Source organism: Bos indicus, chromosome 16, assembly GCF_029378745.1.
Source record: "Bos indicus isolate NIAB-ARS_2022 breed Sahiwal x Tharparkar chromosome 16, NIAB-ARS_B.indTharparkar_mat_pri_1.0, whole genome shotgun sequence".
NCBI lineage: Eukaryota > Metazoa > Chordata > Mammalia > Artiodactyla > Bovidae > Bos > Bos indicus.
The window spans coordinates 29,056,780-29,081,963 of record NC_091775.1 but is presented as its reverse complement, the minus strand read 5'-3'; the positions used below and the strand labels follow the sequence as shown (position 1 = coordinate 29,081,963).

The window sequence follows — 25,184 nt, the reverse complement described above, 5'->3', positions numbered from 1 at the left end:
TCCCATCTCTCAGAATTTTCCATAGTTTGTTGTGGTCTACACAGTCAAAGCCTTTGGCATAGTCAATAAAGCAGAAGTAGATGTTTTTCTGGACTTATCTTGCTTTTTTGATGATCCAGTGGATGTTGGCAATTTGATCTCTGGTTCCTCTGCCTTTTCTAAATCCAGCTTGAACATCTGGAAGTTCGCGGTTCAAGTACTATTGAAGTCTGACTTGGTGAATTTTGAGCATTACTTATATGAGTGCAATTGTGCAGCAGTTTGAGCATTCTTTGGCACTGCCTTTCTTTGGGATTGGAATGAATACTGACCTTTTCCAGTCCTGTTGCCACTGCTGCATTTTTCAAATTTGCTGGCATATTGAGTACAGCACTTTCAAAGCATCATCTTTTAGGATTTGAAATAGCTCAACTGGAATTCCATCAAGTCCACTAGCTTTGTTTGTAGTGATGCTTCCTAAGGCCCACTTGAATTTGCATTCCAGGATGTCTTGCTTTAGTTGAGTGATCACACCATCATGATTATCTGGGTCATGAAGATCTCTTTTGTATAGTTCTTCTGTGTATTCTTGCCACCTCTTCTTAATATCTTCTGCTTCTGTTAGGTCCATACCATTTCTGTCCTTTATTGAGCCCATCTTTGCATGAAATGTTCCCTTGGTATCTCTGATTTTCTTAAAGAGATCTCTAGTCTTTCCCATTCTATTGTTTTTCTCTATTTCTTTGCATTGATTGCTGAGGAAGGCTTTCTTATGTCTCCTTGCTATTCTTTGGAACTCTGCATTCACATGGATATATATTTTGTTTTCTCCTTTGCCTTTCATGTCTCTTTTATTCACAGCTATTTGTAAGTCCTCTTCAGACAACTATTTTGCCTGTTTGCATTTCTTTTCCTTGGGGATGATCTTGATCCCTGCCTCCTGTACAGTGTCACGAACTTCCGTCCATAGTTCTTCAGGGACTCTGTCTATCAGATCTAATGCCTTAAATCTATTTGTCACTTCCACTGTATAATCATAAGAGATTTGATTTAGGTCATACCTGAATGGTCTAGTGGTTTTCCCTACTTTCTTCAATTTAAGAAATTTTAAAAAACATATTTACTACTTGAGTGTTATTTTCTCTAGTCTGCAAAGAGGGAAACTGAGTTTCAGAAGGATTAATAAGCCTAAAATATGAAATTTAGTGAGTTACAGAGCTATAATTCAAGCCCAAATCTGATTCCAAATCCTGTTTGTATCCATTGTAAGTATACGCAGTCATTACAAATATATGCACAAATGTATGTGTGTGCTGTGGTGTGCTTAGTCGCTCAGTCATGTCCAACTCTTTGCAACCCCATGAACTTTAGCTTGCCAGGCTCCTCTGTCCATGGAGATTCTCCAAGCAAGAATAATGAAGTGGGTTGCCGTGCCCTCCCCCAGAGGATCTTCTTAACCCAGGGATCGAACCTATGTGTCCCAAATTGCAAGTGGATTCTTTAACATCAGGGAAGCCCATATATATGTGTATATATTACATCCACACTTTTTATAAGTATTTGTATATCATTCCATTAGATTTTCAAAAGAATTAAATTCCTATACTTAAATTACAATTTTACCATAGTTTCCCTCATGTTTCAAGGGCTCTTGATGAGTAATCATAATTCTGGAATCAATATCAGTTTAATTTTCAGCTCACAGCCTTGAATTGCTTGTGTATGTTCTAATTTTTTAAATACTTATTCTACTTGACTATATGCTCATGCAAAAACAGCAATAAAAAACTTTATAAAATAAAAATACCTATTACTTCACCACCTAGAGATAATTATGCTAACCAAGCAGAAATTGTATCCATTTTATGGTGTATGGGTATATATGTGTGCACATGCACATACGTGAACCTGCTCTTGAATATACATTTTTATCACAGGGTTAATATGAACTGACTTTAAAGTCAGAGAGACCTGTGTTTGAATCCTAGTTCCAATATTTACTAACTGCATGAACCAAAGTAGCTTTACTTTAATAAACTTGGTGTCCTCATTACAGTTTTGAGAATCAAATAAAATAATTTAGTAATGGGTTTATAATGATGCCTGCTGAATTTTACTGAAAATGCTCACAATATAAGACTGAGTAAAGACAACTGTCCTGACTCCAACCACAAATCCCAATTAAATTCCAGAAAAATATCTTAAACTCATATCCCAAAGAAAACAGATAATTACATTTTTATAGAAGAGAGTAGTAGAAAGACATGAAATATTCCCAAACTTCCTTTTTGTCACTAGTAGTACATTCAGTTAAGGATTGTAAAAGAAAAGAAAATTACAGACCAATTTCACTTATAAGCAAGCATAAAGGCAAAATTTAAAAAATAATGTAGCAATATATCTATGTGCATGTGCACACTGGTAAGGTATATCTATTGATTCAGATATGAAATTAAACTTAGAAAGTCAATTAATGTAATTAACTGCATTAAAAGGTTAAAGGAAAACAACTGCATGATTATCACAACAGATAAAAAGAATAAGGATTTGATAAAGTTAACTTATGATTAAAAAACACATATCAAGTTAGGAACTCTTATGCAAATAAGGGAATTTCCTTAACTATATAAAGGGAAGCTACTTCCCTTTATAAAAACACACCTGGGGGCATGCAGAAGCCAGAAAGAAGAAAAATAAACATAACTTTCAGAACCACTTTCTAAAAATACATATAGCTCAGAAACAACTTTCTGGAACTAATAACAATGATTCTTCTAACTGTAGAAGTAACTCACATAAGTTCACTATGTGCCAGAAAGGGTAAAAGAGCTTTGCAATCATTAACTTCTTTAATTCTCACAACTTCTGTAGGTCAATTACAAATATTATCCCCAATTTACAGATAAAGGTGCTTAAGTATAGAGAGGATAAGGATATAAACTTTGTTGTTGTTGTTCAGTTGTATCCAACTCTTTGTGACCCCATGGACTGTAGTACACCAGGCTCCTCTTGTCCTCCACTATCTCCTGGAGTTTGCTCAAATTCATGTCCACTGAATTGGTGATGCTATCTAACCATGTCATCCTCTGCCACCCTCTTCTCCTCTTGCCCTCAATCTTTGCCAGCATCAGGGTCTTTTCCAATGAGTCAGCTCTTCACATCCAATGGCCAAAGTATTGGAGCTTCAGCATCAACAACAGTCCTTCCAGTGAATATTTGGGGTTGATTTTCTTCAGGAATTATGGATTTCCCAGGTAGCTCAGTGGTAAAAAAAAAAAAAAAAAAAAATCCACCTGCCACTGGAGGAGATGCAGGTTTGATCTCTGGGTTGGGAAGCTCCCTTGGAGAAAGAAATGGCAACCTACTCCAGTATTCTTGCCTGGGAAATCTCATGAACAAAAGAGCCTGGAGGGCTACAATCAACAGGGTTGCAAAAATTTGAACACGACTTAGCAGCTAAATAACAAGAATTGATATCTACAAGACACTGTATCAAAAAAACAAACAAAATGCACATTATTTTCAAGCACATATGGAACATTCTCTAGGATAGACCACATATTAGTACACAAAATAAGCCTCAACAAACTAAGAAGATAGAAATTATTTAAAGTATCTTTTCTGACCACAATGGCATGAAACTAGAAATCATCCATAGAAAGAAAACAAGCAAAAAACCACAATTACATGGTGACTAAACACTTGATACTAAAAAAAGAATGAGTCAATGAGGAAATAAAATAGGAAATAAAAAATAACTCTAGGCAAATAATGAAAACATTACTATCAACATCTATGGGATACAGCAAAAGCAGTTCTAAGAAGAAAATTCATAATGACACAAGCTTTATTCAAAAGATATGAAAAATCTCAAGCAACCTGCCTACCACCTAAATGAATTAGAAAAAGAACAAATAAAAATTAAGTCAGCTGAAGGAAGGAAATAAAAAAGAGAGTGAAAAAATTAAATTAAGATAAAAAAAAGAAAAATAAATAAATCCAAGAGATGTTTTTTTTAAAGGATAAACAAAATCAACAAATCTCCTCTAGACAGGCTCACCAAGAAGAAAAGAGACATGATTAAATAAACAAAATAAGAAAGATGAGAAACAACAACTGATGTCACAGAAATACAGAAAACCATAAGAAAAGACTATGAACAGTTGTTCAGTTTCTCAGTAGTGTCTGACTGCAACCCCATTGACTGCAGCATGCTAGGCTTCCCTGTCCTTCACTATTTCCAAGTTTGCTAAAACTCATGTTCATTGAGTCGTTGATGCCAACCAACCATCTCATCCTCTGTCATGCTCTTCTGCCTTCAATCATTCCCAGCATCAGTTCTTTTCCAATGAGTAAACTCTTTGCATCTAGTGGCCACAGTATTGGAGCCTGAGCTTCAGCATCAGTCCTTCCAACAAATATTCAGGACTGATTTCCTTTAGAATTGACTGGTTTGATCTCCTTGCAGTCCAAGGGACTCTCAAGAGTTTTCTCCAGCACCACAATTTGAAAGCGTCAGTTCTTCTGTATCAGCCTTCTTGTTGGTCTGTACATGATCTCTCACATCTGTACATGATTACTGGAAAAATCATAGCTTTGCCTATATGGACCTTTGCTAGCAAAGTGATGTCCCTTCTTTCTAATATGCTGTCTATGTTTGTCATAGGTTTTCTTCCAAGGAGCAAGCATTTTTTTTTTTTTTTAAATTTCATGGCTGCAGTCACCATCCACAGTGATTCTGGAGCCTAGAAAATAAAGTCTGTCAGTTTCCATTGTTTCCCCATCGATTTGCCATGAAGTGATGGGACCGGATGCCAAGATCTTCGTTTTTTGAATGTTGAGTTTTAAGCCAGCTTTTTCACTCTCCTCTTTCACTTTCATCAAGAGGCTCTTTAGTTTCTCTTCACTTTTGGTCATTAGGGTGGTGTCATGTGCATATATGAAGTTAATGATATTTCTTCTGGCAATCTTGATTCCAGCTTGTGCTTCATCCAGCCCAGCATTTTGCATGGTATACTCTGCATATAAGTAAAATAATCAGGGTGACAATGTACAGCCTTGACAGTCTCCTTTCCCAATTTGGAACCAGTCTGTTATTCCATGTCCAGTTCTAATCGTTGCTTCTTGATCTGCACACGGGTTTCTCAGGAGGAGGCATGTAAAGTGCATGCCAACAAAATGGACAACCCAGAAGAAACAGACAAATTCCTAGAAACATAAAGCCTGCCAAAACTGAATCAAGAAGAAACAGAAAATTTATAGATCAATTATTAGAATTGGAACAGAATCTGTAATTTTAAAAAACTCCCTGCAAACAGAGGTCCAAGACAGAATAGCTTCACAGGGAAGAACTTACAAACATACAAAGAACTTATACCTATCATTCTCAAACTCTCCCCAAAATCTGAAGAGAACAGAACATCCCCAAATTCATTCTGCTGCTGCTGCTGCTTCGTCACTTCAGTCGTGTCCGACTCTGTGTGACCCCTGAGACAGCAGCCCACGAGGCTCCCCCGCCCCTGGGATTCTCCAGGCAAGAACACTGGAGTGGGTTGCCATTTCCCTCTCTAATGCAGGAAAGTGAAAAGTGAAAGTGAAGTCGCTCAGTCATGTCCAACTCTTAGCTACCCCATGGACTGCAGCCTACCAGGCTCCTCCATCCATGGGATTTTCCAGGCAAAAGTACTGGAGTGGGTTGCCATTACCTTCTCCACAAATTCATTCTATGAGGTCCCAATCATCTGATACCAAAACCAGACCAAAACATTACCAAAAAAGAAAATTACATGCCAACAGTTCTGATGAATATAGATGCAAAAATCCTCAACAAAATATTAGCAAACAAAATCTAACAACACATAAAAAGGATCATGCACCATGATCAAGTTTTATTCATTCCAGGGTCACAATGGTTCCATTTATACACATCGATCAAAGTGATACAGCACATCAAGAAAACAAAAGACAAAAACCATGTGATCATCGCAATAGATGTAGTAAAAGCATTTGATAAAATTCAACATTCATTCATTGTAAAAACTCACAGCAACATGCATCTAGAGGGAACATATCTCAACATAATAAAGGCCATGCATGCATGCTTAGTCTCTTCAGTCGTGTCAGACACTGTGCAACTTCACAGACTGGAGCCTCCCAGGCTCCTCTGTCCTTGGGATTCTCCAGGCAAGAATACTGGAGTGGGCTGCTGTGCCCTCCTCCAGGAGGTATTTCCAATCCAGGGATCGAACCCATGTCTCTTACATCTACCTGTACTGCTAGGCATGTTCTTTAACACTAGTGCTACCCGGGAAGCACCATACAACAAATCCAAGGGCAATATAACACTCAATGGTAATAAGGTGAAAGTCTTCCTGCTAAATTCTGAACAAGCAAAGGATGCTCACTCTTACCAGTTCTATTCAACATAACACAGGGATTCCTAGCCAAAGCAATTGTAGAAGGAAAATAAAATGTATCCAACTTGGAAAATAGGAACAAAGACTATTACTATCTGTGGAAAACATGATTTTATATATATGAAACCCAAAAGACTCCACACAAAATATTACAAATAATAAATGAATACAGTGAAATTCTAGGCCTTAAAATCAATACAGAAGAATCTGTTGTGCTTATATATAGTAAAAATGAATTAGTATAAAGAGAAATTAAGAAAACAATCTCATTTAAAATCATACCAAGGAAATAAAATGCATAAAAGTAAATTTGACCAGACACATGAAAGCTGTATGCTGAAAACTGTAAGACATTAATGAAAGAAACTGAAGAAGACACAAAGAAATGGAAAAGTATTTCATGCTTATAGATTGGGAGAATTAATGTTAAAATGTCCCTATTACCTAAGACAATCTACAGACTCAAAGCAATCCCTATCAAAATATGTGTGACATTTTCCACAGAGCTAGGAAAAAATCCTAAAATTTATATGGAATTACAAAAGACCCCAAATAAGCAAAGCAATCCTGAGAAAAAAACACAGCCAGAGCCATCACACTTTCTCATTTTAAAACATATTACACAGCTACAGTAATTCAAACAGCAGAGTGCTGGCATAAAACAAGATACATAGATCAATGGAACAAAAATGACAGCCCAGAAATAAACCCACATATATATGGACAATTAATTTATAATAAAGGAGCAAGGAACATACAATGGAAAATGAAAAGTCTATCTGATAAGTTTTGGGAAAATTGACCTGCCATACGTGAAAGAGTGAAGCTGGACCACTACCTTAAACCACACACAAAAATCAACTCAAAATCGATTAAAAACTTGAATGTAAGACCTGAACCATAAAAATCCTAGAAGGAAACATGGGCAGTAAACTCTTTGACATTTCTCTTAATATTTTTCTCCTCAGGCAAAGAAAACAAAATCAGATATAAACAAATGGGATAACATCAAACTAAAAAGCTTCTGCACAGGAAAGGAAACCATGAAAAAATTAAAAAAAACAAACAACTTACTCAATGGAAGAAGATATTTGTAAACCTTAAATCTGATAAGGGGTGAAGATCCAAAATATATAAAGAACTCATACAACTCAACAATGGAAAAACAAACAGTTCAATTTAAAAATGGGCAGAAGAGCTGTATAGACTTTTTTCCACTGAAGGCATGCAAATGGCCAATAGTCACATGAAAAGATGTTCAACATCACTAATTATTACAGAAATGCAAATCAAAGCCACAATGATATTATCTCACACCTGTCAGAATGGCTACTTTAGGATAGGAAGAAAAGGACTGAAATATAATGTGGTACACATGAAACTTACATAATATTATAAGCTGATGTTATCTCAATACAGTGTTACAAATTTAAAAAATTGATTCTCATGCAATAGGAACATTCAAAATACTTACCTCCAGTAGATTTGCATTCTTTCTTTCAATTACAGATCTCAAGAGATTTTGGCTCATATCTATGATGTTCTCAACATATGGTAAGCATTGTAACTGATAATCAAAACTCATAACATTGAAAATACCAATGCGCTTCTCAATGGCCATATTAACAATTTGTCGAAGGTAGTTTCTGAATTTAGACAGTATACTTTTAAACTGTGTAGAAGTTAATTCTTCCACAGATGATATTTTGGTACCTATGATTTTGGCCTTCTCTACCATAGTACAATATTTCCTAAACTGGCAGCTGTAAATACTAACTTGGCCCATTGAACTTCCAATAATAGTCAGGAAACTCGCAATCTATAAGTAAAAATGTTAAAAAGTCAATCAGGATTTTGTTTTTAAAATGATAATAGTATGATCTAATAATCTAATGGTTTGGTTAAAACATTTAAAATGGTTTTATGTGAAGTTCATTTTGTTAAGAATGTCTGTTAAATATCTAAATATTTAGGAAACTTAAGACTTTAAGAAATTTAGATAGCTTTTTATATTTTGTTTTATGTAAAGCTTTAGTAGGTTATTTAACTTTATAATTAGCATGTTATTTTGAGCCATGTAGTAAGGACATCAGTCATTTATTCCTTGGCTTGTTACCTTGTTTTAGTGTATACGCTTCACACATAGCTCTAGAAAAGATGAGTTCTAAATATTATGGGACCTTACCCAATTCTTAAAACAGCCTTTGGATAGAATCTTGACCCAAGCTAGGCAAGTTGGTTATTTTGTGAGTTTGAACAAAAAAATGCCACGTTAGATAGTAATGGGAAAAGTCAGGGCCAACATTAGCAAGCCAATATTATGAGGGAACTATAAAAGAGAAAGATTATTTTCATAGTGGAGGTTTGAAAAAATATACAGAGGCAAACAAAGAGGAAAGATCATGAAGAAGACAAATAGGGAGATAAGCTGGGAGTGATTTTCCAATTGCCATTAATTATGATACTCTAATTTTTCAATAAATCCCTTTCATCTGAAAATTTCAGTGCATTTCTGTTCCTTAAGCCAAACATTCCTTCCTTAAGACAAACTATTTTTAAACTTACTTTATCTTGGTAGGCAGGATCCATTTCAAAAAGGACCTGACAATCTGGCCATCTGGTTTGATAGTCACTTACATTTTTCTTCTTATTAGGTAAATCCATAATTAAAGCTGACTCAGTAAAGATAGACAGGCGGGGATCTTGGCAAAGAGGAATAATTTTGGCTAAAATATATGATTCAAAGTTTAGTACATTCAGAAATTCCATTGAAAGCAATGCTTTAAAATTATCAAGGACATTTAGAACTACTGAAAACTGAGGCAGATTTCCTTTGAGGGCTATCTAGTATTCTATACTGATAAATGGAATTTAAAGGCAGGTATAAAAATTTGGAATTAATTATTATAGAAACAATCACTCATGGGTACTGGGTGGTGGGTCAAGGTATGATAAAAAAAATCAGAAGAAATCATTAAGTTAACAAATACTTAAAGTGTATCTGCTGTGTGAAGAGCATTATATCATTATGAGGATACAAAAATTAGAAGACACTATCTCTACTCTCCTTGAGTTCATAATCAAGCTGAACAAATTGAATGTCTAAGGCAAAAAAAAAAAAAAAAACAACCTTCAAAGTACCCTGCATACGCTGTCCAAAAGTCAGCTCAAAATAAATGACATATCTAAATATAAAACACAAATCTATAAATCTTCTAGGAGAAAATATAGGGATAATATGTGTGACCTTAAGCTAAGCAAAGAAGTTGTGAGAGACAAAACCAAAAGCATAATTCTTAAAACAAAAAAATTGACAAACTGTATCTTATCAAAATTAATAAATTTAGCTCTGTGAGAATCAATGAAAAGATAGTTGTCTTTTTGCTTTATTTATGGTTTCCTTTACTGTGCAAAAGCTTTTAAGTTTAATTAGATCGCATTTTCTTGTTCTTATTTTCATTACTCTAGGAGGTGTGTCAAAAAAGATCTTGCTGCGATTTATATCAAAGAATGTTCTGCCTATGTTTTCCTTTAAGAGTTTTATAGTGTGCAGCCTTACATTTAATAAACAAAATGAAAACACAACCCACAGATTGGGAGAAAATATTTGCAAATGAATCACCAAAGCATATGAACAACTCATGTAGCTCAATATAAAAAAAATTCCAACACTCCAATCAAAAAATGAGTGGAAATGGACATTTCTTCAAAGAAGACATACAAATGGCTAATAAACACATGAGAAGATGCTCAACATCACTAATTATTAGAGAAACACAAACTGAAACTACAATGAGGTATCACCTCACACCAGTGACAATGGCCATCATTAAAATATCTACAAATGATAAATGCTGGAGAGGATGTGGAGAAAAGGAAACCCTCCTACTGTTTGGATGGAGTGTAAATGGATACAGCCACTATGGAGAATAGTATAGAAGTTTCTTAAGGAACTAAAAACAGAACTACCCTATGATCCAGTAATCTCACACCTGAGTATATACCTGTAGAAAAACCATAGTTCAAAAAGATACATGCAACCCATGTTCTGTGACAACCTAGAGGGGTGGGATAGGGTGGGAGATGGGAGAGAGGATCAAAAGGGAGGGGACCTACTTATACATATGGCTGATTCATGTTGATATATGGCATAAACCAAACACAACATTGTAAAGCAATTATCCTCCAATTACACATAAATTAAAAAAAGATAGATGTACTCCAAAGTTCATTGTAGTGCTATTTATAATAGCCAGAACATGGAAGCAAACTAAATATCCATCAACAGAGGAATGGATAAAGATGTGGTATATACCTATGGTGGAATAATACTCAGTCATAAAAAGGAACAAAATAGTGCCATTTGCAGAGATGTGGGTAGACCTAGAGACTGTCATAGAGTGAAGTAAGTCAGAGAAAAATATCGCATAATATTGCTTATATGTGGAATCTAGAAAAATGGTACAGATTAACTTATTTGCAAGCATAGAGACATAGGCGTAGAAAACAAACTTATAAATATTAAGCAGGGAAGGAGGTGGGATGAACTGGAAGGTTGGGATTGACATATATAATGACTACGTATGAAACAGATAACTAATGAGAAACTACTGCATAGCACAGAGAACTCTCCTCAGTGCTCTGTGGGGACCGAAATGAGAAGGAAATCTAAAAGAGACAGGATGTATGTATACATGTAACGATTCACTTTGTGGTATAGTAACAAATAACACACATTGTAAAGCAACTATATTTCAATAAAAATAAAAACAGAATGAAAAGTTAAGGCATAGACAGCGAGAAATTTTTGCAAATGTTGTATCTGATAAAATACTTGTATCCAGAATACATATTAAGACCTCTCACAACCTAACAATAAATAAACACCCCAACAAAAAATAAACAAAGATCTAAAAAGATATACAAAAATACATATATTTTAAGCATTTGAAAAAACAAACATCACAAGTCATTACAAATGAACTGTACAACCACACTGAAGAGGATGGGAAAGAGCTGATTTAAGTTACTTTGGAAAACAGTGTTTTTATTGTAGACTATAAGTTTAGACACTAAAAGGACCCTACATAAACACTGTACTTATTTGATATATTTGTTTCTTAAAGCGGTGGTTGCTGTTGTTTGGTCACTATTTTGTGTTTAACTCTTTTGCAACTCCATAGACTGTAGCCCACCAGGCTCCTCTGTCCATGGGATTTCCCAGGCAAGAATACTGGAATGGGTTGCCATTTACTTCTCCAGGGGATGTTCCTAACCCAGGGATCAAATCTGCATGTCTTGCATTGACAGGCAGATTCACTATCACTGAGTCACCTGGGAAGCCTTCTTAAAGACGTAGGGATAGCAATTCTGAAAATATAATACAGGTATAACAAATAAGTAACTATATTGCTGATTATGTGAGCCACATTTCTCACCAAAAGAGAAAAAAGTTACATATTAGGAAAAGTAGAAGGCGAGAATGAACCCTGAAGGTGCTAGACTGGGATCTGATAGATATATCAGTAAGAATTCATGTGCCATGTGCTTAGTTGCTTAGTCCTATCCGGTTCTTGCGACGTCATAGACTGTAGCCTGCCAGGCTCCTTTGTCCATGGGATTCTCCAGGCAAGAATACTGGAGTGGGTTGCCATTTCCTTCTCCAGGGGACCTTCCTGAGCCAGGAATCAAACCCAGGTCTCCTGCATTGCAGGCAGACTCTTTACTGACTCAGCTACAAGGAAAGCCTCAAGAACTCATAGTTTAAAACAAAACAAACAAAAAATAGATATAGACATACAGATGCATAAGTTATATATGAGCTAGTATATATACATATATTCTCTAGATCTTTTCACCATAGCATCTAAGAGCAATAACAGTGCTATAGTAATGAGCACATCTACAGTCTAGCTCCTTTTATTCCTAAAATTCATTCTCCTATAAAAGGAACCAACCAGTGCTCCTTGAAAAAGTGGTTGATTTAAGGGCAGAGGCAAAGAAAATACAAGATGAGCATGAAGCATCATGTGGTGATAGAGGCAAAACAAGTGGCCATTACAAAAAGATGTCAATAGACTACATGTTTTAATCAAAAGACTGAGAATGACAGATTGGATAATAACACAAGAACCTGAAATATGTGGCCTACAAAAGACTCACTTCAGGCCAAATGATGCACAGACAGACAAAAAGTGAGAGAATGGATAAAGAAACTTACATGGAACAACTGGACTGGTTCAAAATTGGGAAAGGAGTATGTCAAGGCTGCATATTGTCACTCTGCTCATTTTAACTTCTATGGAGAGTACATAATGTGAAACGCCAGGCTGGATGAACCACAAGCTGGAATCAAGATTTCCAGGAGAAATATCACAACTTCAGATATGCAGATGATATCACTTTAAAGGCAGAAAGTGAAGAAGAACTACATAGAGCCTCTTGATGAGGATGAAAGAGGAGAGTGAAAAAGCTGGCTTAAAACTCAACATTCAGAAAACTAAGATCATAGCATCTGGTCCCATCACTTCATGCAAACAGATGGGGAAGAAGTAGAAACAGTGACAGATTTTATTTTCTTGGGTTCCAAAATCACTGAGGATGGTGACTGCAGCCACAAAATTAATAGATGCTTCATCCTTGGAAGAAAAGCTATGATAAACCAAGACAGTGGGTTAAAAGCAGAGACATCACTTTGCTGACAAAGGTCCATATAGTCAAAGTTATGGTTTTTCCAGTAGTCAGGTATGGATGTGAGAGCTGGACCATCAAGAAGGCAGAGTGCTGAAGAATTGATGCTTTTGAATTGTGGTGCTAGAGAAGACTCTTGAGAGTCCCTTGGACAGCAATGAGATCAAACTAGTCAATCCTGAAGGAAATAAACCTTGAATATTCATTGGAAGGAAGGATGCTGAAGTTGAAGCTCCAATACTTTGGCCACCTGATGTGAAGAGCTGACTCACTGGAAAAGACCCTGATGCTAGGAAAGACTGAGGGAAAGAGAAGAAGGGTATGAGGGAGGATGAAATGATTGGATGGCACCACCAACTCAATGGATGTGAGTTTGAGCAAACTCTGGGAAATAGTGAAAGACAGGGAAGCCTGGCGTGCTGCAGTCAAAGAGTCGGACATGACTTAGCAACTGAACAACAACAGAAGGCTACATCCAAAAAACATCAACACACATTCTTTTCAAGGTTGCCTGGTATGTTCTCTACCATAGAACATAATCTAAATTGGAAAATGAGCCGCAAAACATTTAAGAGAACAGAAGTTAATTCAATCAACTTTTCTGACCACAATATGAAACTAGGTATCAACTAAAAAAGAAAAATGGGAAAAAAGCCAAACAATGACTAAACATGCTACTAAAAACACAATGAGTCAAGATTGAAATCAAAGGAGAATCAGAAAATAACACCAAATATGCAACTTAAAAACACACAACATTACAAATTCTGTGGGATGCAAAAAAAGCAGTTCTAAGAGTTCATAGCAATACAGATCTTCATCAAAAAAACAAAACAGAACAAAAAACTCTTAAATAAATAAGCTACCTACCACCTAAAAGACTTAGGAAAAGAACAAACAAAACCCAAAGTCAACAGAAGGAAGGAAATAATTAAGATCAGAGGAAATAAATAAAATATAAACAAAAATATAATAGAAAATATCAATAAAATGTAGAGGTGATTTTTAAAAGATAAACAAAATCGACAAACATCTGGCCAGGCTCATCAAAAAGAAAGGACACAAATAAACAAAATAAAAAATGAAATATGAGCAATAACAACCAGTATCACAAAAACACAAAAAATTATGAAAGAGTACTATGAAAAGTTATAGGCAAACAAAATGTTAAACCCAGAAGAAATAGGCAAGCTTCTAGAAACATATAGCCTGCCAATACTGAATTTGGAAGAAATAGACAATGTGAACAAACCAATCACTAGAAGTGAAAAAAATCTGTAATTAGAAAAACTACCTGCAAACAAAAGTCTAAGACTGAACAGCTTCACTAGGGAATTCTACCAAACACACAAATAATTTATGATTGTCAATCTATTCTACAAAACTGAAAAGAAGGCAACATTCTCAAACGTATTCCAGAGGTTCCTCATCACCCTGATACAAAAACCAAAGACACCGCAATAAAAGATAATTAAAGGCCGATAGCTTTGATGAATACAGATGCAAAACTCCTCAGCAAAATATTAGCATAAATCCTCAAAAAAATCCTCCAATACATAAAAAGGATCATACATCATGACCAAGTTGGATTCATTACTAGATCACAAAGATGGTTTAACACACACAAAGCAATAAATACTATACACCACATTAATCAAAAGAAAGACAAAAACATATGATCATTTCAATAGATTCAGAAAAAGCATTGACAAAATTGAACATCCATTCATGAAAAAAACTCATAAAAGTGGGTACAGAGGGAACAGATCTCAGCACAATCAGTTCAGTTCAGTTGCTCAGTCGTGTCCAACTCTGCAACCCCATGGACTGCAGCATGCCAGGCCTCCCTGTCTATTACCAACTCCTGGAGTTTACTCAAACTCATGTCCATTGAATCGGTGAAGTCATCCAACCATCTCATTCTCTGTTATCCCCTTTCTCCTCCTGCCTTCCATCTTTCCCAGCATCAGGGTCTTTTCAAATGAGTCAGTTCTTTGCATCAGGTGGCGAAAGTATTGTTTCAGCTTCACCATCAGTCCTTCCAATGAATATTCAGGACTGATTTCCTTTAGGAAGGACTGGTTGGATCTCCTTGCAGTCCAAGGGACTCTCAAGAGTTTTCTCCAACACCACAGTTCAAAAGCATTGATTCTTTGGTGCTCAGCTTTCTTTATAGTCCAGCTCTCACACCCATACATGATTACTGCAAAAACCATAGCTTTGACTCTATGGACCTTTTGTTGGCAAAGTAATGTCTCTGCTTTTTAATATGCTGTCTAGGTTGGTCATAACTTTTCTTCCTAAGAGCAAGTGTCTTTTAATTTCATGGCTGCAGTCAGCATCTGCAGTGATTTTGGAGCCCCCCAAAATAAAGTCTCTCACTCTTTCCACTGTTCCCTATCTATCTGCCATGAAGTGATGGGACCAGATGGCGTGACCTTAGTTTTCTGAATGTTGAGTTTTAAGACAACTTTTTCACTCTCCTCTTTCACTTTCTTCAAGAGGCTCTTTAGTTCTTCTTTGCTTTCTGCCATAAATGGTGTCATCTCAGTACAATAAAGGCCATTTATGACAAACAGCAAAAATCACTCCCAACAGTGAAAATCTGAAAGCTTTCCCACTAAATTCAAGAACAAGACAAGACTGCCTCCTCTCACTCCTTTGACTCAACGTAGTATTGAAAGTTTTAGCCACAGCAATCAGAGAAGAAAAAGGAAAAAAGTATACAAATTTGAAGGGAAAAGGTGAAATTGTCACTATTTGCAAATGATATGAAACTCCATAAAGATAACTTTAAAAATATCCACACAAAAACTATTAGAATAAATGAATTCAGCAAAATACAATATTAAAACACAGAAACCTGTTGTATTTTCTTACACTAATAATGAAAATTTAGAAAGGGAAAGTAAAAAGAAAAAAATCCTATGTAAAATTGCATCCAAAAAATATCTGGGAAAAAATTTAAGGAGATGAAAGACCTATATGCTGAAAACTATTAATAAAAATGTAAGGTGAAAATAATATTTACAACAGTTATGCTCTGACATAAAAGACATGCCTTATTTAAGTCTATAAAATTCTGTAGTACATTATCAAAAAAATCAGAACCTTGGGCTATTTACCTAATTCCCAACAGTTAGGCACTCAATGGCCATATGTATAATTCACACATCCTCAAATAATTTGAAGTTCACATTGACTGATTCCAAAGAGTGTGAGTTTATAACTTTCTAATATACTGTAATGTCTGCACATTCCTGGGATGTTGCCAAAGAAAGACAGTGAATCTAACTGAACTTTAAAAAATACTTACTTATGCATTTTTCAATAGCAGCCACCATATTTTGAATTTGTATTGAAAAGTCCAATCTGTTGGGAGTTATAAAGAGATTTGTAGGGAATTCTAGAAGTCTAAGAGAAAATAATAAAAGCATATGTAAGAAGAATACAGTACATAAAATACAATTACTTGTAATTTCAAAAATATCTAGTACTTACTCATCATTCATGCAATTTTTCTCAAACTCAGTATCGAAGTCTAGTTCTATCAGAATCCATCAAAAGAAACAGAATAAAAATTTATTTTTATATAAAAACTGATATTTATGTCAGCTAATTAACAAGGTTATATTGTCAGTACTTTCTAAAACCCTAAGAATAAACTGGGAAGGTTACTTAAGGACTGAATTCTAGCAGTACACCCCATCCCCAGATTCTGATTAAGGAGATCTGAGAAGAAATTCAAGAGTCCTTAACATTTATAAAAATCATAGACTATTAACTGATAAATTCATAACTACTAAAATTTTCTTTCATGTGTTATTTTAATTTATCCTTTTACATTTATAAAAATCATAGACTATTAACTGATAATACATAAACTACTAAAATTTTCTCTCACATGTTATTTTCCAGCTGCTACGATATTTCCTTTCACTTTTAATAGTGTCATTTACTTTACCTGAAAGAATTTCATAGCTGTAACTCATTCTTTTTGATTTCTTCATTGGAAGTAGTTCTTCACTTGATTGTTTAATGAAAACATTGACTTCATTTTCTGATGTATCTTCATATATTGCAGATTTTTCAGAGCACTTGTCAGACTCATGTAAGTTCTCTTCAGAATTTTCTGAAGAATCACTCTCAGCAGGAGTTCTCAATTGTAGGTTTACTTCAAATATTGGTGCACATATTTTTCTCAAATTTGTATTCACTTTAATACTATTCAAAATCTAATTTAACAGATACATGAGAGTGCTAGTTATAATATGTAAGTTAAGTGTTCTTTTATATACAACAATATAAAACTAATTTTAAATGAAAACTAATAACTTTGGCATCAATGAATAACATTCTAATGGTATATAATTGATTTTCATTTAAAAAATAATGTAAAATAAGTGATACATTATAATGCAGTAGTTTTCCAGTTGATGCCATAGTGGGTACATATTAATCATTTAAGAACTTCCTAAAAATATAATTTCTTAGGCCCTATCCTAAGATTTAAAAGGTAGGGGCAAGGTCCAGGAATCTAAAACATCTAAAAGCTGAACAGGTGATTCTCTCATGTACTCTGATTTAAGAACAACAAATCAGATAAAGGAAACAATCCCATTTACACTACATCAAAAATAAAAAACCCACAGGGAACTACATTCAATATCTTGTATATTGGATGTATCTACATCCAATATAATCACCTATATTGGAAAATAATCTATAAAAATATGTATATACATAACTGAATCACTTTTCTGTATACCCGAAATTGATACAATATTGTAAATCAATATTTACAATATTGTAAATCTTCAATTTAAAAACTTCCTTTTGTCCAAGAGCATCCAAACATTCTGATAAGAATTTCAGTGTAGCTGAATCCCCTTAAATGTGTTTACAGCTGGCTAAATGTCAAGTCTACAAATAAAAGGCCTTTGTATTAAAATAATAATAATACAAAATATAAAACTACACTGTAAAGCTACAATAATCAAAAGAGTACTACAGTGGCACAAAATAAGAAATACAGATCAATGGAACAGGATAGAAACTCTATGAAAAACCCACACACTTATGGTCAGTTAATCCATAACAAAAGTGGCAAGAATTTACAGTGCAGAAAAGACAGTCTCTTCAATAAGTGGTGTTGTAAAAACTGTATTAGAACATTCTCTGACACCATACAAAAAAAATAAACTCAAAATGGATCAAGTCCTAAATTTAAGGCCAGACACTATAAAACTCTTAGAAGAAAACACAAGCAGAACACTGACACAAATCACAGAATACTTTCTTATCTACATCCTAGAGTAATGAAAGTGAAACCAAGAACAGAGAAATGGGACCTAATTAAACTTAAAAGCTTTTTCACAGCAAAGGAAAGCATAAACAAAATGAAAAGACAGCCCACACAATAGGAGAAAATATTTTTAAATGAAGTGACTTACAAGAGATTAATTTTTAAAATACAAATAGTTCATACAGCTCAATATCAAAAAAAAAACAAACAACCCAGTCAAAAGATGGGCAGGAGAACTAAACAGACATTTCTCCAAAGAAGACATATAGATGGCCCAAAAGCACATGAAAAGGTGCTCAACCTCACTAATAATCAGGGAAATGCAAATCAAGGCTACAATGAGATATCAACTTTCACGGTCAGAGAGCCCATCATCAAAAAATCTAAAAACAGTAAATGCTAGAAAGTGAGGAGAAAAGGGAAACCCTCTTACACCATTGGCAGGAATGTAAACTGGTACAACAGGGGGTGCATTGGTAAAGAATTCGCTTGCCAATGCAGGAGATGCAAGAGATGTGGGTTGGATCCCTGGGTTGGGAAGATCCCCTGGAAAAGGGAATAGTAACCTGCTGCAGTATTCTTGCCTGGAAAATTCCATGGACAGAAGAGCCTTATGGGTTACAGTCCATGGGGTCTCAAGGAATTGGACATGAGTGAGCAACTGAGCATACACACACATGACCACTATGGAGGAACAGTATGATGGCTCCTTAAAAAACTAAAAATAGAACTACCATGACCTAGCAATCCCACTCCTGGGCATATCTCCTGAGAAGACAATCTGAAAGGATATATGAACCCTAAAGTTCACTGCAGCACTATTTACGATAGCCAAGATATAGAAGGAATCTAATAGCCAATGGCAAAAGAATGGATAAAGAAGGTGCAGTGCTTATATATAATGGAATATTACTCAGCAATAAAAATAACAAAATAGAGGTTATCATACTATGTGAAATAAGTCAGATAAACACAAATTCACTCATGTGAAATTAGATTTTTAAAAATGATACAAATGTTATCTATTTATAACAGAAAAAGAATCAGACATCAGGAATATATTTCAAATTCATCAAAACAGGTCCTAATCTTTCTTTAAAGTCTTTAAACTCCACTTTAATGTAATTATAACTAGTATAACTATCTCCACTGAAAAATAACAGTATCTTAAGTATAAATATTTTATTTACAAAAATATAATTGCTCTTAGTTTCAATCTAGGCATAAGTTCTCAAGTAATCTTTTGATTCCTTACATCCCATAAATAATCTGTTGTGCTTGTGGCATCCAGTGTTTCTCACTTACTGAGGTGAGATCAGATCAGTGGTCATCTGAATCATCTACCAGAACTTCAACCTTTAGTTTAAGTCATTAAGAAATAAAGGGATTTAACAATAACAAGTCCCTCACCAAAGGGAAGTTTAGTGATATATTATCATGTGATCAGGATTTACCTATATATGAGTTGAATCTTCACAGCACAATGTTGAGTAAAAATATGTAAAAACAGAAATGCAGCACAATGATATTTCTGTAAATTCTAACATGTATAATAACAAAATCCAAGACATGATTTTTTTTTAAATTCAATGTAACTTTATGGAAGGTGGATTGAAGAAAAATACAAAAATGATATTTCAGTGACTCCTCATAAGAGGGGGAGGATGTGTTAAAGTTGGGGGATAGGGAGAGAAATAAAACAATAAAATGATATAAAACAAAATAAAATAAACAAGAGACCTTGATGAACTGATACACATAAATCAAGAGGATGATCAATTCAGCTCTCCATATCTGATCTCCTACACTAAATGAGTTGGCAGAAGAAATAACAAGAGAAAACACCAGAAGAACAAGATGAAGCAGAGATCAGAAACCTGAGAAAGAGTTCACACTAATGATGTTAAAGATAACAAAATAACTTGGGAGAAGTATGAATGCCGAGAAATTACAAGAAGTTTTTAACAAAGAGAAAACATAAAGAACAACCAGAGTTGAAGAATACAATAACTGAAATGAAAAATACACTAGAATAAATCAGTAATAGACTAAATGATAGAGAGAAACAGGTCAGTGAGCTTAAAGACAGAATAGAGGAAATTATTGCCACTCAACGGAAAAGAGAATGAAAAGAAATAAAGATAGTTTAAGATACCTCTGAGACACAATCAGGCACACTAACATCTGCATTACAGAAGTCCCAAAAGAAGGACAGAGAGAGAAAGGGACTGAGAGCATATTTGAATACATTAAGAACTGAATACTTTTCTAACCTGGGAAAGGAAACAGTCATCCACGTCTATGGAACACAGAGTCCCACAGAGGATGAAACCAAAGAGGAACACACCAAGACACATTGTAATTAAAATGACAAAAATTAAAGATAAGGAGAAAATATTAAACTAAGAAACAATATTCAAGGGAACTCCCATAAGGCTAGGCTATCAGCTGATTTTTCAGCAGAAACTCTGCAGTCCAGAAGGAAGTGATATGATAAAACTCAAAGTGATGAAAGGGAAAACATACAACCAAGCACATGCAATCCAGCAACACTCTCCTTCAGATTTAATGGTGAGAGCAAAAACTTAACAGACAAGCAAAAGCTAGAATTCAGAACCATAAAACCAGCGTTACAAACAAGGTTAAAGGAAATCCACTGGGTGAAAAAAGAAAAGGCCAGAATTAGAAATGAGAAAATTATAAAATTTAAAAAGTGACCAATAAAGGCAAATGTATAGTACATGTAGGTAATATCCCACACACAAAGCTATTCAGGTCAGTTCAGTCGTTCAGTTGTGTCCTACTCTTTGCGACCCCATGAATTGCAGCATACCAGGCCTCCCTGTCCATCACCAACTCCTGGAGTTTACCCAAACTCATGTCCATTGAGTCGGTGATGCCATCCAGCCATTTCATCCTCTGTAGTCCCCTTCTCCTCCTGCCCCCAATCCCTCCCAGCATCAGAGTCTTTTCCAATGAGTCAACTCTTCGCATGAGGTTGCCAAAGTACTGGAGTTTCAGCTTTAGCATCATTCCTTCCAAAGAACACCCAGGGCTGATCCCCTTTAGAATGGACTGGTTGGATCTCCTTGCAGTCCAAGGGACTCTCAAGAGTCTTCTCCAACACCACAGTTCAAAACCATCAATTCTTCGGCACTTAGCTTTCTTCACAGTCCAACTCTCACATCCATACATGACCACAGGAAAAACCATAGCCTTGACTAAACAGGCCTTTGTCAGCAAAGTAATGTTTCTGCTTTTCAGTATGCTATCTAGGTTGGTCATAACTTTCCTTCCAAGGAGTAAGCGTCTTTTAATTTCATGGCTGCAATCACCATCTGCAGTGATTTTGGAGCCCAAAAAAATAAAGTCTGACACTGTTTCCACTGTTTCCCCATCTAATTCCCATGAAGTGATGGGACCAGATGCCATGATCTTCGTTTTCTGAATGTTGAGCTTTAAGCCAACTTTTCCAGTCTCCTCTTTCACTTTCATCAAGAGGCTTTTGAGTTCCTCTTCACTTTCTGCCATAAGGGTGGTGTCATCTGCATATCTGAGGTTATTGATATTTCTCCCGGCAATCTTGATTCCAGCTTGTGCTTCTTCCAGCCCAGCGTTTCTCATGATGTACTCTGAATATAAGTTAAATAAGCAGGGTGACAATATACAGCCTTGACGTACTCCTTTTCCTATTTGGAACCAGTCTGTTGTTCCATGTCCAGTTCTACCTGTTGCTTCCTGACCTGCATACACATTTCTCAAGAGGCAGGTCAGGTAGTCTGGTATTCCCATCTCTTTCAGAATTTTCCACAGTTTATTGTGATCCACACAGTCAAAGGCTTTGGCATAGTCAATAAAGCAGAAATCAACAGTAGTAAAATCGTCTATATCCATAATAAGCAGTTAAGATCTACATAAAACAATTAAATGTAAAATATGATATCAAAACTATTGTAAGAAACGAGAGCACAAAAGCACATTTTATTAATGCATTAGAAATTAAGGGAAAAGCAACTTTAACTATGTTTATAATAGACTGCTACACAAAAACCTCATAGTAATTATAAAACAAAAATCTAACAGATACACCAAAAAACAAAGAAAAAGGAATCCAAACATAACATTAAAAATAGCCATAAACTCACAAGAGAAGAAAATCAATGAAGAAAAAGGGGAAAAAAGATGCCACCACCCAAATCCAAAACAATGAACAAAATGGCAGTAAGAACATACATACTGATAATTAGTTTAAATATAAATGGACTAACTGCCCAAATCCAAAGACACTGAGTGGCCGAATGGATATAGAAATAAGACTCATATACATGCTTCCTACAAGACATTCACCTCAGATCTAGAGACACACAGACTGAAACTGAAGAGATAAAGTATTCCATGTAAATGGAAACAAAAGTTGTAGTAATATTTAGACAAAATAGACTTTAAGTAGAGACTGTAATAAGATATGAAATAGGACACTGCATCATTATTGGATTGATCAAGGGATCAATTCAAGAAGAAATAACAATTGTAATACACATGAAACCAGCATGAAAAGTCAAAGTGAAAGTCACTCAGTTATGTCAAACTCTTTGCAACCCCATGGACTATACAGTCCATGGAATTCTCTAGGCCACAATACTGGAGTGGGTAACCTTTCCCTTCTCCAGGGAATCTTCCCAACCCAGGGATCAAACCCAGGTCTCCTGCATTGCAGGCAGATTCTTTACTAGCTGAGCCGCAAGGGAAGCCCTTTTCACTTTCACTTTCACAATCCAGCATCAGTTCAGTCGCTCAGTCGTGTCTGACTCTTTGCGACCCCATGAATCACAGCACTCCAGGCCTCCCTGTCCATCACCAACTCCCGGAGTTCACCCAAACTCACGTCCATCGAGTTGGTGATGCCATCCAGCCATCTCATCCTCCGTCATCCCCTTTTCCTCCTGCCCCCAATCCCTCCCAGCATCAGAGTCTTCTCCAATCCAGCATAGGAACACATAAATAAATATGAGTAATAAACATAAAAGGATAAATTGACAATAACACAATAATAATAGAAAATTTAATACAACATTTATTGATGGACAGCTCATCTAGAAAAAAATCAATAACTGGCTTTAAATGAACATTAGATAAGATGAACTTAATTGATATATATAGAGAGAGAATTCTACCTGAAAGCAGAAGAATACACATTCTTTTCAAGTGCACATGAAACATCCTCCAGGACAGATCAAATAGGTGACAAAACAAACCTCAGTAAATCTAAGAAAGGTGAACTCAAAGCAAGCATCTTTTCTGACCACACCACCATGAAACTAGAAATCAATTACAAGAAAAATGGTAATAAACAGAAGCATAAGGCTAAAAATACACTACAAAACAGAGCCAACAATGATGAAGAAAGCAAAGAGGAAATTAAAAAATTCACGGAGACAAATGAAAATAAAAAAATGATGATACGAAACCTATGAAAGGCAGCAAAAGCAGTTCTAAGCAACACAAACTTACCTCAAGAAACAAGAAAAATCTCAAATAAACAACCTAACCTTACACAGAAGAACAAGAGAATGAGGGACAAACAAAACCCAAATAGTGGAAGGAAATAAAGATCAGAGTAGAAATAAATAAAATAGAGACTAAAAAACAACAGAAAAAAATCAATGAACTAAAAGCTGGTTCTTTGAAAAATAAACAAAATTGACAAATCTTTAGCCAGGCTCATCAAGAAAAAAGAGAGAGGGTCCAAATCAATTAAATCAAAAATGAAAAAGGAAAGGTTACAACTAACACCACAGAAATTCACAGGATCGTAAGAGACTACTATGAATATCAATGAACCAATAAAATTAACAATCTAGAAGGAACGGGCAAACTCTTAGAAATGTACAATCTCCCAAGACTGAACCAGGGATAAATAGAAAATATGAACAGGGACTTCCCTGGTGGTCCAGTGACTAATAATCTGTGTTCCCCTTGCAGGGGGCCCAGGCTGATCAGGAAACGAGATCCCACATGCTGCAACTAAAGATCCTGAGGGCTGCAATTAAGATGCAGTGCAGCCAAACAAATAAATAAATATTTCTTTAAAGGGGAAAAGAAAATATGAACAGACCAATTAACAGTAATGAAACTGAATCAATAATTTACAAAAACAAAAGTTTCTGTCCAGATGGCTTCACAGGTGAATTCTACCAAATATTTAGGGATGAGTTAACATCCATCCTTCTCAAACTATTCCAAAAATATTGAAGAGAAAGGAACACCTCCAAACTCATTCTTTTTGCCCACCATCACCCTGATACCCAAACCAAAAATATCACAAAATAAGAAAATAACAATCTTACTGACAAACAATAGATGCAAAAAACCTCAAAAATATACTAGCAAACTGAATCCACCAATACACTGAAAGGGTCATATACAATGATCAAGTAGGATTTACCCCAGAGATGCAAGGATTTTTCAGGATCCCCAAATCAATCAGCTATGATACACCATATTAAGAAACCATAAAATTGCATTCATTTTAAATGCCAGTATATTGTCACCCTACTTATTTTAACTTCTATGCAAAGTACATCATGCAAAATGCTGGGGTGAATGAATTAAAAGCTGGAATCAAGATTGCTGGGAGAAATATCAACAACCTCAGATACGCAAATGCATACCACTCTAATAGCAGAAAGTGAAGAGGAACTAAAGAGCCTCTTGATAAGGGTAAAAAGGAGAGTGAAAAAGCTGGCTTAAAATTCAACATTAAAAAAAAAACGAAGATCCTGGCATCTGGTCCC

The 25,184-nt window shown here is 35.3% G+C and overlaps 1 protein-coding gene across 9 annotated transcripts in view; it reads right to left on the bottom strand.

Moving 5' to 3' along the window:
* Positions 1-25,184, bottom strand: part of DNAH14 (dynein axonemal heavy chain 14) — a 378,420-nt gene that overhangs the window by 256,294 nt on the left and 96,942 nt on the right. For 8 of the 9 annotated variants that reach the window (XM_070768034.1, XM_070768039.1, XM_070768038.1 and 5 more), the window contains 5 exons: positions 17,050-17,320; positions 16,587-16,632; positions 16,402-16,499; positions 8,961-9,121; positions 7,870-8,214 (listed from right to left, as the gene is read on the bottom strand). In XM_070768034.1, coding sequence (XP_070624135.1) covers positions 7,870-8,214; positions 8,961-9,121; positions 16,402-16,499; positions 16,587-16,632; positions 17,050-17,320 — 921 coding nt within the window. The remainder of the gene's footprint in view (positions 1-7,869; positions 8,215-8,960; positions 9,122-16,401; positions 16,500-16,586; positions 16,633-17,049; positions 17,321-25,184) is intronic. The other variant, XM_070768040.1, reaches the window with a different exon arrangement.